Source organism: Diospyros lotus, chromosome 1, assembly GCF_014633365.1.
Source record: "Diospyros lotus cultivar Yz01 chromosome 1, ASM1463336v1, whole genome shotgun sequence".
Classification (NCBI taxonomy): Eukaryota; Viridiplantae; Streptophyta; class Magnoliopsida; order Ericales; family Ebenaceae; genus Diospyros; species Diospyros lotus.
Window position 1 is genome coordinate 11,744,828 of NC_068338.1, and position 15,166 is coordinate 11,759,993.

Here is a 15,166-nt window from a genome sequence, read left to right on the forward strand (position 1 = left end):
GTTTCAGATCTGTTCATCTTGTAGGGCCCCTTTTATCCAACATGGCTGGTACTAGTAAATCTAGCTCCTTTTCTGGTATTTTGTCTTCCTCTCCAACCATTGCTACTGAGAAGTTGATGGGTAGTTCTAATTATATCTCTTGGTCCAAGGCGGTTGAACTATGGTGTATGGGTCAAGGCTTACAGGATCATGTCACTACCAAGGCCGAGAATATGACCACCAATAAACCTAAGTGGCAAAGAGTTGATGCTCTGTTGTGCAGTCTCATGTGGCAGTCAATTGATCCCTCTCTTTATCCGATCTATACTAACTATACCACGTGCTGTGAATTGTGGGCTCAGGCCAAGGCATTATACACTAATGACATTCAACGCCTGTATTCAGTGGTGTCTAATCTACTCAGTTTACGACAACAGGGTTTGACTCTTCCTGATTTTCTTGGTCGGGTGGCCTCTATTAAAGCTGAATTTAACTCCTTGTTACCTGCTGATAAGACTACTGCAGAGGATCTAACTCAACGAGATAAGTTCTTCATGGTGTGTACTCTTGCTGCCACTGGTCTTGAGCTAGCTCCTGTTCATGATTAGATTCTTGCTAGTCCTATTGTACCTACAATGGATGAAGTGTATTCTCGTTTTCTTTAGGTTTCATCTATTCCTACGGTGCCTCCCTCTTCTGCAAGTGATCATTCAGTCATGGCTTCACAGGTTCAGAGTAGTGGCGAACAGGGAGGAGATGGTGGTAATCAAGGCAAACGCCCCAAGTGTAACTATTGTCACAAATGGGGGCAACAGTGTTATAAGTTGCATGGCCGCCCTCCTCATGTTAATGTTGCTCATGCTTGATGGTTCTCAATTTGAGTTCGTTGAAAGTCATCCACCGCAATTTGTCCTTCTCACTGGGGCTGACTATAATGAGTATCTCAAGTACAAGACGTCCCAGCAAACCTCATCCACAATTGCTTCTGTCACCCACTCTGGTGATTCCACTGCCTGTCTTGCTCAGTCATCCTTTTTGGGACTATGGGTCCTGGACTCAAGTGCTTCTAACCATATCTCTGATAATCCTCATTTGTTCTCTCATTTTACTAAGTTTATTTCTTTATCTTCTGTAACATTAGCCAATGGGTCCAAAGCGATTGCTAAAGCTATTGGCACTACCAAACCCTTACCTTCCCTGCCTTTAGATTCTGTCATTTATCTTCCTCATTGTCCCTTTAATCTTGTCTCTGTTAGTAAACTTACGCATGCCTTAAATTGTTCTATCACCTTTGATGATCATTCTGTTACTATCCAGGATCGCGGTACGAGACAAATGATTGGCGTCGAATGTGAGTCGCAGGGTCTCTATCATCTCAACCTTCCTGCATCGCTTATTACTTGCTCGGTGACTGAGTCTCCTGCTCTTCTCCACAATCGTTTGGAACATCCTAGTTTGGCTATGTTTCAGAAGATGATCCCCAGTTTATCTAGTTTGTCGTCTTTTCATTGTGAGTCTTGTCAACTTGGAAAACAATCTCGCACTTCTTTTCCAAAGCGTGTCAATAATCAGGCTGTGTCCCCGTTTGCTTTAGTTCATTCCGATGCCTGGGGTCCTAGTCGTGTCGTGTCTGTTTCGGGTTTTCAATATTTTGTAACGTTTATCGACAATTATTCTCATTGCACATGGTTATATTTAATGAAAAATCGTTCGGAGTTATTCTCAAATTGTGAATCCTTTTGTGCTGGAATCAAAACGCAATTTCATACTTCTGTCCAAGTATTGCGCAGTGACAATGCCCCTGAGTATTTTTCTATTCCCTTTACTACCTTTATGTCTTCTCAGGGGATCTTGCATCAATCGTCTTGTGCATATACACCACAGCAGAATAGGGTTGCTGAGCGTAAATACAGACATTTGATTGAAATTGCTCGCACTCTTATTCTACATCATCATGTCCCCTTTCGCTTTTGGGCTGAAGCTGTCCTTGTTGCTTGCTATCTCATTAATAGGATGCCCTCATCGGTTCTTCAGCACCAGATTCCTCACTCTCTCTTGTTTCCTAATCAACCATTATATATTCTTCCTCCCCATGTCTTTGGTTGCACCTATTTTGTCCATAACCTGTCTTCCAGTCAAGATAAATTGTCTGCTCGATCCATCAAGTGCATTTTTCTTAGTTACTCTCGCCTTCAAAAGGGTTATCAGTGTTATTCTCCTGACACCTGCTGCTATTTTCTTTCGGCGGATGTTACCTTCTTTGAGTCGTCTCCTTTCTACTCTTCGCCTCATTCCAAGTGTCAACCCATTTCTGAGGCCATCCCTCTTCCCACGAGTCCTCCTGCTCCTATTCTCCCTGTTCCTTCTTCTACCGCATTGCAAGTTTATCATCGGGGTCATCAGCCTCGGTCTCCTCCCGGTGGAGATGTTATTCCCGTGCCTTCTCCCGCATCTCCTACTACTTCAGCGACTCCTGCTGCCTCACATGTTGCTCCAGTCTCTCCACCTGCTGCGATCTTGCCTTCTGAGGATCTGCTTCCTATTGCCCTTCGGAAAGGTACCCGTTCTTCTCGCAATCCTCACCCCATTTATAATTTTCTTAGCTATCACCGTCTCTCATCTCCTTTTTGTGCTTTTGTGTCTTCCTTATCCTCTATTTCAGTACCTAAGACTGTTAGTGAGACACTTTTTGATCCAGGGTGGCGACAAGCAATGGTGGATGAGATGACTGCTTTGCATTCCAATGGTACTTGGGATTTAGTTCCTTTACCCCCAGGGAAATCTCTTGTCGGCTGTCGGTGGATTTATACTGTCAAGGTGGGTCCTGATGGGCAGGTTGATCGCCTCAAGGCTCGTTTGGTTGCCAAAGGGTATACTCAGGTTGATGGCCTTGACTATGGTGACATTTTTTCCCCTGTTGCTAAGATGTCCTCTGTGCATTTGTTTCTCTCTATAGCAGTTATGCGCCACTGGCCGTTGTATCAACTAGACATTAAGAATGCCTTCTTACACGATGAGCTTCAGGAAGAGATTTATATGGAGCAACCTCCAGGGTTTGTTGCTCAGGGGGAGTCTGGGCAGGTTTGTAAACTCCATCGCTCACTATATGGGTTGAAGCAGACTCCTCGAGCCTAGTTTGGTCGTTTCAGTGCAGTCATTCAAGACTTTGGTATGACTCGTAGTGAGTCTGATAATTCGATTTTTTATAAACACACATCACAGGAGAGGTGTATATACTTGGTTGTCTATGTGGATGATATTGTTATTACCGGTGATGATCAGGATGGTATTATTCAGTTGAAGAAACATCTTTTCCATCATTTTCAGACTAAGGACTTGGGGTTACTTAAATACTTTCTTGACATAAAAGTTGCTCAGTCCAGTTCTAGTATTGTTATTTCTCAACGAAAGTATGTGTTAGACATTCTGGAAGAAACTGGGATGCTTGATTGTAAACCTATTGATTCTCCTATGGACCCAAATGTAAAGCTCTTACCAGGACAAGGGGAGCCTCTTGCTGATCTTGGAAGATACTGCAAGCTAGTTGGAAAACTTAATTATCTCACTATCACTCGCCCAGATATTTCTTTCTCAGTCAGTGTTGTCAGACAGTTTTTACAGTCTCCTTGTGATAGCCACTGGGATGCGGTAGTCCAGATTCTTAGGTATATTAAGGGAGCTCTAGGTAGAGGACTATTGTATGAGGACAAAGGTCATACTCAAGTAGTCAGATATTTTGATGCTGATTGGGCAGGTTCTCCTTCTGATAAACGATCTACTTCAGGATATTGTGTTCTGGTTGGAGGAAATCTAGTATCTTGGAAAAGTAAGAAATAGGAGGTTGTTGCTAGGTCGAGTGCTAAAGCAGAATATCGTGCTATAGCCTTGGCAACATGTGAATTTATCTGGTTAAAACAATTGCTTCAAGAGCTCAAGTTTGGGGAGAAATCACAAATGAGATTAATTTGCTACAATCAAGCTGCATTACATATTGCTTCCAATGCAGTCTTTCATGAGATGACCAAACATATCGAGATAGATTGTCACTTCATCCGAGAGAAGATTTTATCTGGCTGTATTACCACAGATTTTGTCAATTCCAATGACCAATTAGCAAATGTCTTCACTAAGTCTCTCAAGGGTCCTCGAATTGAATATATTTGTAGCAAGCTTGGTGCATATGATATATATGCTCCAACTTGAGGGGGAGTGTTGAATTATATGGTTATAGTCTAGGGTTAATCCTATGTTAGAGCCCATGGCCCATTGTATTTTTATATTTATATATATATATATAAATAGGTGTATAGGCTATGAATTTAATTAAGTGATTTTATACATATTAAAAGCTAGGTTTACTTCCTAAGCTTCACAACTTCCTTATGAAGTTTTCCATTTAGTTTTAATAGATCTTACTATCACATAAAACGTCAACTGCATTCTTTCATTTTAACCATTCAACCTTAATTATATGAATAACATGCTCATTAATCTCTCAATCTTTTTGGTTGATTAATCCAAGATACTAAACTAATATTATCTTTATCTTAATACTACCTGATCTTCAATCGTTACCATAATATCATATACACTTATATTTTTATTAAACTTACATTCCATATTGAAGAAATCCGATAGATTAATGAAACTATCGCACCTTTTCTCCATTGGCAGCTAGAATTAAATATACAAGACTCCTAGTTTGATACAAACTTATCTCCTAAATTTTAACTACTAGATAAACTCCTAAATTCTAGCACAAGATTACAAGATAAAATAATTCTAACTAATCTACAAATAATACACAAGATATATAAGATCATCTTGAGGGGAGAGTTATCCTCCTCTCATTCCTCTCATCTCATCCACGAATCATCTCCTCAATCCTTTAGGATTGATTGTTGCATTTTTATCTTTCAACACCCCCCCTCAAGCTGAGGAATATATATCAAATATTCCCAGCTTGCTTCTTATATATTCAAAACCTTGTTTTCCCATTGCTTTGGTCAAAATATCTGCATGTTGATCTTCTATTGGAACATAAGTCAGCTTAATGTTGCCATCCTCCAACTCCTGTTTGACAAAATGCCGATCAATTCAAACATGCTTCATCCGGTCATGTTGCACCGGATTGTTGACAATGTTGATAGTTGATTTGCTATCAATATAAAAAAACTTAGGAGATAACACCGGCATAGACAAATCTTTCAACAACCTTTCCACCCATACCATTTCACAAATTGCTTGAGCAATTGAGCGATACTTTGCTTTGGCACTGCTGCAAGCTACCACTTGTAGTTTCTTGCTCTGCCAAGTCACCAAGTTACCCCAGAATTTTGTACAATAGCCAGATGTGGATTTGCTATCTTCCACAACACCTGCCCAATCAGAATCAGCATAGCCTATTATCCCTCTATCTCGACTTTTTGTAAATAGTAGACCCTTACCCGATGTTCCCTTAAGATATTTAAGGATGTGATAGGCTGCTTCCAAGTGCCTCCCAGTTGATGAGTGCATGAATTGGCCAACAATATCCACAGCACAGGTAATATCCGGCCTTGTGTGAGACAAATAAATGAGTTTGCCTACCAACCGTTGGTACATGCCTTTGTCCACTAGATGCTCTTCTTTTCCTTCGTTGTTCTTCCAGTTAGGTTCTAGAGGTGTGCTTGCCGGTTTACACCCTAGTTTGCCCGTTTCTTTTAGCAAGTCAAGAGTGTACTTCCTTTGGGATACAAAAATGCCATTCTTACTTTTGCAACTTCCAAACCAAGAAAGTATCGCAATGCCCCCACCTCTTTTACTTCAAAGGCTTGCCTTAACTGTTCTTTTACCTTCTCAATTTCTTGGTTATCATCTCCCGTGATAATAATATCATTCACATAAACTATTAGAATTGTTCTCCTTCCATCCTCCTTAATTTTTGTAAAGAGTGTATAATCCGCTTGTCCCTGTTTATATCCCAGCTTGTATAGAGTATCACTAAATTTTTTAAACCAAGCTCTAAGTGATTGCTTTAAGCCGTATAGGGATTTTTTTAATTTGCATACCTTATCTCTTGTATTGTCTTTCTCAAACCCTAGTGATATCCTCATGTAAATCTCCTCCTTTAAATCTCTGGTTAGAAAGGCGTTTTTTATGTCCAATTGGTGCAGTTTCCAGTCCAGGTTTACTGCTAAGGATAATAGAATCCGAATTGAATTGAGTTTGGCTACGGGAGCAAACGTTTCTTCATAATCCAAGCCTTGAGTTTGAGTAAATCCTTGAGCTACAAGCCTTGCCTTATACCTTTCCAGACTTCCATCTAATTTATACTTTAGAGTGGATACCCACTTGCTACCAACTACCTTCTTTCCGTCCTAAAGATCCATAATTTCCCATGTACCATTTTTCTCCAAGGCTACCATTTCTTCCATAATTGCCATTTTCCAATTTTCATCCTGTAATGCTTGATAAACATTTATAGGGACAGCTACACTATCTAAACTGAAAGTAAATGCCTTAAAGGAGGGAGAGTTTTGAGTACCCGATGAAATCATTAATAGGATGCTTGGTGCACATCCTTCTACCTTTGCTCAATGCAATTGGGACACTTAGGTCATCAGCAAGCTGTTGTTGTATATTGACATCAGTATCAACTGTCTTGTTTAGACTTACCTCCAGGTTGGACAGATTGGTTGGCTGAAGAGCAACAGCTTTAGGTCTTCTAGAATGGACCTTTAGAGGTTTAGTCAGGTCTTGATCACCCTGCTGGATTTCAGTCTCCTCTTTCTCCTCCCCTTGATGATATAGAAATGGGGAGATGGATGTTGGAGGATGGGTAGGTCTAGGCTGATGAGCTTCAGTAGAGGGAAGACTAGTAAGGGGATTGAGAGGCACGGAGATGACTGTACTCCAATTGTGGACTGAATTTTCATTTTGAGTGGTATTGTGGAAGAACGGTTGATTCTCGAGAAAGGAGATATCACAAGAGATAATGAACTTGCGGGTTGTTGGGTTATAGCACTTATAGCCTTGTTGGGTAGGAGAGTATCCAACAAACACACATTTGAGTGCTTTTGGGTCAAGCTTGGATGGATTTAATTGGTTTTGATGTACGAAGGAGGTACACCCGAAGACCTTAGGAGCAAGAGTGTTTAAGGCCCTGGAATGGTGAGGGAAAGCTTCAAGGAAGACATTTAAGGGAGTTTTATAGTCTAAGATCTTTGAAGGAAGACGATTTATAAGATAGGATGCTGTAAGAACAGCCTCTCCCCAATAAGAATTGGGAACTGATTGAGTGAACATAAGAGCCCTAGTTGTCTCAAGTGCCGGTTCTTCCTCTCGGCTACCCTATTTTGTTGAGGGTTGTATGGGCAAGAGCTTTGATGAACAATACCATGCTCATTTAGATAATGGTTAAAGTCATTTGAGAAATATTCTCGACCATTGTCACTTCTTAAAATATGAATGGAAGTTTGGAAAATATTCTTAACTATGAGATGAAACCGTTTGAAAACCATATAGGTTTCAAATTTATCTTTCATGAGGAAGACCCAGCAAACTCGTGTGTGATCATCAATGAAGGTGATGAACCACCGAGTGTTTGTTAGATTTGAAAGTCTGGCTAGTCCCCAAATGTCACTGTAAACTAAATGAAATAGCTGAGACGGTTTGTCGGAGTGTTTCGGATGGATGCTCTTAGTTTGTTTTGCAAGAATGCAATGTTCACAATAGAAATCCTGAATTTTCTTGATAGAAATTGAAGGGTACAAGACTCTAAGATACTCGAAGCTAGGGTGTCCTAATCTTTGATGCCATAACATTAAATCAGATTCTGAAATTGCAGCTAAAGAGGATTGAACAAATGACCTACACTCCTTTTGGTAATCAAGATTGGCGATTTGATATAGACCTCCCTTCTCTTTAGCTTTGCCAATCATCCTCCCCGAAGATTTGTCCTAAAAAACACAATGGGAAGAAGAGAATATCACTGAACAATCCTTATCCTAAGTAATCTTGCTTACTGACAGCAAGTTACATCTCAAATTTGACACATAAGGAACTAACTCTAATCTTAGCCTTGCTACATAAGCTGTGCCCCTTCCTTGGACTAAAGTATTAGTTCCATTAGCCATAAATACAGTAACATTCTGATCACAAGATTTAAAATTGGATAGAATTTCAAGATCACTTGTCATGTGATCTGATGCTCCAGTATCTATAATCCAAACACCAGTGGTCAGCCTTTTGAAGAACAAAGAGTGACTGATCTTACCTTGTTTAACTAAGGATACCACATGATTGCTGTTGTTGTCCATACTTTCGGTTGTCTTCTCCATCTTGGTTTGATTCAGCAACTGCTGGAGGGCTTCTAGTTGATCTGAGGTTAAAGAGATTGGTGTTGAATTCCCCTTTTCAGATTCCACCATATAGGCAAACTGCACTCCTTTTTGCTAGTACCTCGATTTCCAATTGGCTGGTTTTCTGGGCAACTTCCAACAGGTGTCCCTAGTGTGATAGGGCTTGTTACAATGGTCACACCATTGCCTATCTCACTGCATCTCTCCCTTAGCCATAATAGATGACCGGTCACGAGATATGTTTAAGGCAGAACTTCATAACATTCCTTCATTTGCTGAACCACTAGGTAGCATCACTTTCTTCCTACTCTCCTCCCTTCTTACTTCAGCAAACACTTCTTTCATAGAGGGAAAGGGCTTATCCCAAGCAATTCTCCTCCTACCTCATCCAAATCTAAATTTAGACCATGCAATGAGTCAAATATCCTTTCTTTCTCCACCATCTTGTTATACTTCCTTCCATCAACTGAGCATTCCCATGTGATATCACAAAAGAGATCAATCTCTTGCTATAGTTCAATCAAGGTATTGTAATACTCAGTTACCGTGTTGTTACCTTGCTTTGTTGATCGAATGGTGGATCAAACACCTTATTTCTCTTCTTAACCTTAATACAACCACTTCTCCCAAAGATTCATAATATGGTTCGTTAACTTGATTCAATTTCAATTTTAGAAATATTAGTAGTTGAGGCATCGTGTCAAGGGGTGCAGTCCACACAATAAAAGTTGCCACATTTACTACAAAGACCAATGCTTGGAGAACATACAAAAAGCATAGCAACGTACAAAGGCACAAGAAGTTTTCTAGTGGCTAAAACACAGAACAAGAAGAGTCGAACAACACTAGATAATAAGGCATAATCAATGTCACCATCTATGAAGGATATTTACCCAACTAATTTCAACCTATAATAGGCTTTTTTGTCATCACAATAATAAACCTTCCTTAAGGAGGCATCGCCATTATTAAAAAAGAAATCAAAGGCGAAACATTGACCACCTTTAATATCCACCATACGCTTAAACACAAAAACTAGGAATCTTCAAGAGCAAAGCAGTCTGAAAAAGGATGAGAAATCGGAATTGTTAAATTTAATTTTTGATATTTATGTTTTATTTAAATTTTAGATTTCAAGTAAGGTTTCAATGTTGTACGAAAATATCAACCGTGCAATGGAACACAATCATATCACTTATTTCCATTAACCTCCATCTTAAAAAACTTTTCTGTATGAAGATGTTGAAATTTTATCCCATCATTCCCTCGCTAAAGGGTTGCATCAGGAAGGGCTTTTAAAGTAAAATTTTGACTTCTAAAAGTTATAGTAAGGTTCAATTAGATTTTAGCTTTGTTTTAGTATTAATTCATCAAAGAGCTTATTGATCTTCAACCTATAAAAGGTAATATGGATGTAATCAAGGTTATTGATTTTGGAATGACAATTGAGATTTCTTCTCTATTGAACTCTTTCCCTCTCTATTTCTCCTTCCCCTTCCTCCATAATTCCCTTCTCCTATTCCCCAACTTTTGCCATTTCTCTTTGTTGTCTCGCATCAACTTTGGTATTAGAGCAAACAATGATCCATAGCTTCCATCAAACATTTAGGTCAGAAGTAAATTAAAATCAAGAACTTGCTTGGATTGTATAAGTGGGAGGACTATTCTATCTTAGCATAAGTAACCTAAGATTCCTCAAAATTCATACACTAAAAAACCACTAGCTTCTTTGCATCTATCAATTTGGATTGACTTTCTATCTATAATGCCCTTTCATCCAAGTGATTCCAATGCTTCTTTTCTGTTTAATCAAGTGGCACTAAGAAACCATTATGTTACATAAACCTAGACATGCACGTATGCAGTGAAATCTTTTGGCACAAGGGAATATGTGCTAAAGATGAATTTTGAACATCGGTCACACTGATTCAACTATTATTATCTTAATATATTCTTGTGGAAACAACAGAAAAAAAGGAAGAATAAATCCAATTGGTTGAACAATCAATCCATTGTTATGCCAAACATCATTTTCAAATTCAGTGGCTCTGAAGATCCCTGATTCAGAAGATTAATAAAGTTCTGCATCTATTTTTAACTGAATCACCTTCTTAACTGCTCAAAAGAGGACTATAGGAAGAATAATAAAGATTGCAGCAAGAGGTTGTTTCATATATGACATTTAGCAAGACTGTAAGGAGTTTAAATTGGAAAGAAACTATCAATCAACAAGAACAGACTTAAATGGTTCAAAAGCAAAAGACATCAGAATTCATTCTCAGAAATAGCAATTAGTCCTGAAAACTCACCCTCCAATTCAATCCACCATCTAAATCACGCATACACTCAGCCGCACAACCAAAGTTCAGTTACATTTTCAATCACTTTCTCAGAGTACTTTAATCCTCCCAAAGGTGAAAATTAACTAAACTTTTGGTTAGACAAGCAAGAAAATCACTTGCAAATCGCTAATGAATGCTTGTCCAAAACTAGAAAAATGTTGCAATTAAAAGGCCGTAAACATTCAGCAAAAGCAGAAAAGATCGTAAATAATAATGAGAAAGAAGAACTTACAGAGATAAGCGACCCTGGGGTTGGCTTTTTCAACTTCATTGGCAACACGGAGAATGGGAGCAATCTCTACAAGAGAGGAGGGCACCACCTCACTATCGAATATCGATTCCCCAAGATTGCCAGCAGTCTGTGTCCGCATGATCCGCCGCTGCGTCTGCGACGGCGGCTGATCGGACCCTCCTCTCGACGAGGACGACATTTTCACTTCACTCTCTGCTCAAGAAGACCTCAAAACCGCTATGCTCTCCTCCTCTCTCTGTTTAACAAAGAAAAAATCAAATCCCATTTCAAAACCCTAACTAGCACACGCACCAAATCATCGAAAACACATCAAAAGGAGAAACTGAGAAGAAAGAGAAAAGGTAAAAATGTACAACAGTAGCAGCAATGGAAAAGACACCAAAAAAAAAAAACTGTTGAGATTAAGAATCAAAGATGAAGAAAAAAGCAGCAGACGAAGAGATCGAGTTCAAATAGTGAACAGAGCAGAGCAGAGCAAGAATGGAAGCAAAATGGAGTACGAAAATGAGAAAAAGATTGAACACATTGGCGGATATGAAGTTGCTTACGGTTAGTCGTGGTTTAGCAAACCCTAGAGAGAGAATGAGAAGTGACTCTTGGCCTGGCTGCTCCACGTTTTTTATTTTTTATGGGGGCGGGGGTAGGAAAGAAAGCAAAAGGGAAAGAGGGCAGGGAAGCAGAGCGTGGGAGGAGAAGGGGGAAGTTGTTTTGAATCTTGGATTTTGCTGCTGCTGCTGGCTGGTGCGTGAGTGGGTCCACAACACACAGTCCAATGCATTCTCTCATGTTACCGTCCTGCGACTCTCATTTATTAAATCTACGCTTTCAGCATTCGCTTTCCTTTTTCTTTCTTAAATCTCAATTATTAGTAAAACGGTCGGAGCATTGTAAAAAAAAAATCCTGGATGCCTAAGTTATGGAATGTTTGGATTTAGTAGTTTTTTTTTTGGATAATTGTTTTTGCGTGATTTTTATATGTTTTTAATTATATTAGAGAAAATAAATTACAGATGAGTTTTTAGCCCTTATGTAGGGTGAAAATTGAATTCACAATCCTACTAAATTAACACTGATATATTGCTTATTCGACCACTCAATTTATACTTTAGGAGCATGATAAATTTTTCTTTTCTCTTATAAAAAAAAGGTAATGGTGTTTAAAATGAGATATTAAATAAGATTGAAAGAGGTTATAAAATTAATTATACATTCGAATCGTAAAATTATAAGATTTTAAAAATAATTAAAAATATTTTTTAATATATGATACATAATTTTATAAAAAATAAATTAATATTATTTAATAATACGATATTATAATTTACAATCGTATTTCTTATAAATAAAATACGTGTACGTACTTATTCAAAATAAATTCATCTATTAATTTCAAAAATACTAAATAATTAAAATTTTCTAAATATCAAGTCCATCTCTTGTTATCATTCATCCATAATCAAAATTGTAAATATTAATTTATATATAATATAAATTCTCATAAGTCACTCATAATCTAATATAAATAAAAATAGCACACGTTGTTAAATATCTAACAAAAGTATGCGAGTTTAAAGACTGAGTTTACCAAGTTTATCGAATTTGCAATATTGAATTACAAGTCAACTCCGATTTTATGAAAATTTAAATTTATAAACGAATTGACTCGTTTAAAGATACATAATTTGGAAACCTTGTAAGCTCGTGCAAGTTAACTCGCGAGGTTTTTTTTTTTTTTTTAAGTTAACTCACGAATTTAACAATAATAAATTGGAGGATATATAATTTTCTTTTCTTTTTTTTGGGTACTATTATTTTGCTTATAACTTAATTTATAAATATAATTAGGGTAAATCATTAAATCACACATTACATTTTAAAAAATAATAAAATAAGCTATTGCATTTTTTAAAATCATGTCACATTTAGCTATTTCAAAAATTGATATTTAATAACAATACTAAGTTACTCACTGTTGTTGTCAATATACAACAATAAATTTAGTTGCTACGAAATGTCGTCACCAAACTGTCTGACTCTGTAAGGAAGAAAACAATCAAGGGGCAGTGAAAAGTCTCCGCACAAATACTCTGATATTTAAATTAGATACTAAAAATGATAAAAACCCAAAGATAGTATTTACACTAGTATCAGAGATATACATTTTTTAAAATAAGTGTCTGTCTATTTATAAAAGAGCATGGAGTAATCCAAAATGGTCAGGGATAGGAATTTTGTAGATGATGCCTATCTTGATTATTCCTAGTCTAATTAGGATTATGATTATTATGGATGACGTTTATCTCTTATAGATGATGTTTATCTTATCTTGCTTTTTTGAGAATATAATTTCTTATGGATTATTATCTATCCTTTTCCTGGAAGGATTTTCAATTGTCGAAGTTATCTGGTTTATGCCCTGTGTGCGACCCCCGCAAGGATCATCATACGCCTTGTTATCATCATCACACGCCTCACAGCCGTCATTGCATGACTCGCGGCCATTGCACGGCCTGCAACCATCGTTGTGTGACTTGCGTTGAGAGTCCACGACCATCTCCGTCTCCCGTCACGATCTCGTGACTCCTTCCGAGCCACATCACGTCTGCTTGGTCAGGTTGTTGAGGTTACAGATGTGCCTTTCGCGGTCTTATTTAAAGGCATGTGAGCTATGGTAGTCACTTATCGCAAATCTCCTACGGCCTTTTGTGGTCGAGTCGTCCCTGTTAAGCTAGGTTGATCCATTTATTTATTTTTTAGTATTTTTTCTCATGACACACCAACTACTATATTTTAACTCATGAATCAAATAAATTATTATAAATAAATTATTATTTTTCTTGACTATATGAGTTTCATCAAATAAATTTTTAAATTAGTATTTGTCCCAATATCTAATCAGATTCATTAGGCACTAATAATCGGGTAAAAATAAATTATGTGTTTGGACAACATAAAAAAATGAACTTTTTATACGCAATAAAATTTAACTTTTTACCACACAAAATAAATAGAGAGTTAGAATTTATATGAAAATTACCTTTTGGTAAAGTGATTTTAGTTTCTTCTGGTAGAACAATAATTTTTCAAGCTCTTTTATAATGTTTTAACTATTTTATTACTAATTATTGAAATTTGTTAGTTTTGTATAATTAATGGCAATAATTTTTCAAGCTCTTTTATAATGTTTTAACTATTTTATTACTAATTATTGAAATTTGTTAGTTTTGTATAATTAATGGCACCTCACGCCTAAAAGAGAGGGTAAGTTGAGTGTTTATTAATTTAAAAAATTTGTAGAGGTTTTAAAAATAAATATAAAAATAATGTAATATAAACAAGAAAAAATCAATTAAAATATACTAAACACGCAAGAATTTAGAGTGGTTCAACTCAATCCAACATACTCCACTACTCTAGCTCTTTACTAAATATTTCAAAATCTACTATAACCTTTTACTTGACCAAGTAGGTCTTCTAGTAAAATCTTTAAGAATTTACACCTGTTATTTATACCTAAATAGACTCTTTAGCACAATTGGTAAAATATACAACACAATGTATAAAGAGAATAATCTTGATAATTGACACTCTCAGTTACAAAGAAAATGAGTTCTGATGCTTCATCTCAATCACCCTAAACTAAATATTTGCATAGTTACTGATTTATGTGAGTTTAGTCGATCAATGGCTTTTATTCGGTTGAGATGTTAATCAATAAAGGGACTATAATGTTAGAACAGTAGGTGCTATGGCACACACCAAGAGGGGGGTGAATTGGCTATTTTAAAAATCTTGATAGGACTTGAAATCTTTTTTTACCCAATTGAGGTTTTAGTGATTTAAAACATTAAACATATGAAATGAAAAATATAAAGCTCAATGAATGTAAAAGCAGGAAGGATAAATGACACAAAAAATTTATAGTGGTTCGGCTTAAACCAAGCCTAATCCACTACCTTAACTCCCACTAAGGATTTTGAACCAATTCACTAAAATCTCCTACTTACACAAGTAGGCCCTCTAGCTACACAAGCTAGGAAATACAACCTCCTACTTAAACCAAGTAGGCCCTCTAGCTACACAAGCTAGGAAAACAGCCCCTTGCTTCAACGAGCAAGTCCTCTAGCACAAAGCTAGGAAAAATAAGAATGATACAAATGTAAAGAGAGAAGCTAAGAGTTAACACTCTTAGTTACAAGTTCTCTCACAATGAAAACAAGGCTTAATAATAAATTTACAATGATAGAACA

General features: G+C 37.1%; 1 protein-coding gene across 1 annotated transcript in view; it reads right to left on the reverse strand.

Moving 5' to 3' along the window:
• LOC127788621 (callose synthase 3) overlaps positions 1-11,631 on the reverse strand; it is a 107,962-nt gene extending 96,331 nt beyond the window's left edge. The window contains exons 1-2 of the mRNA XM_052317119.1: positions 11,465-11,631; positions 10,896-11,151 (exon numbers count right to left, since the gene is read on the reverse strand). Coding sequence (XP_052173079.1) covers positions 10,896-11,094 — 199 coding nt within the window. The 5' untranslated portion in view covers positions 11,095-11,151; positions 11,465-11,631. The remainder of the gene's footprint in view (positions 1-10,895; positions 11,152-11,464) is intronic.
• Positions 11,632-15,166: the final 3,535 nt, after the last annotated feature.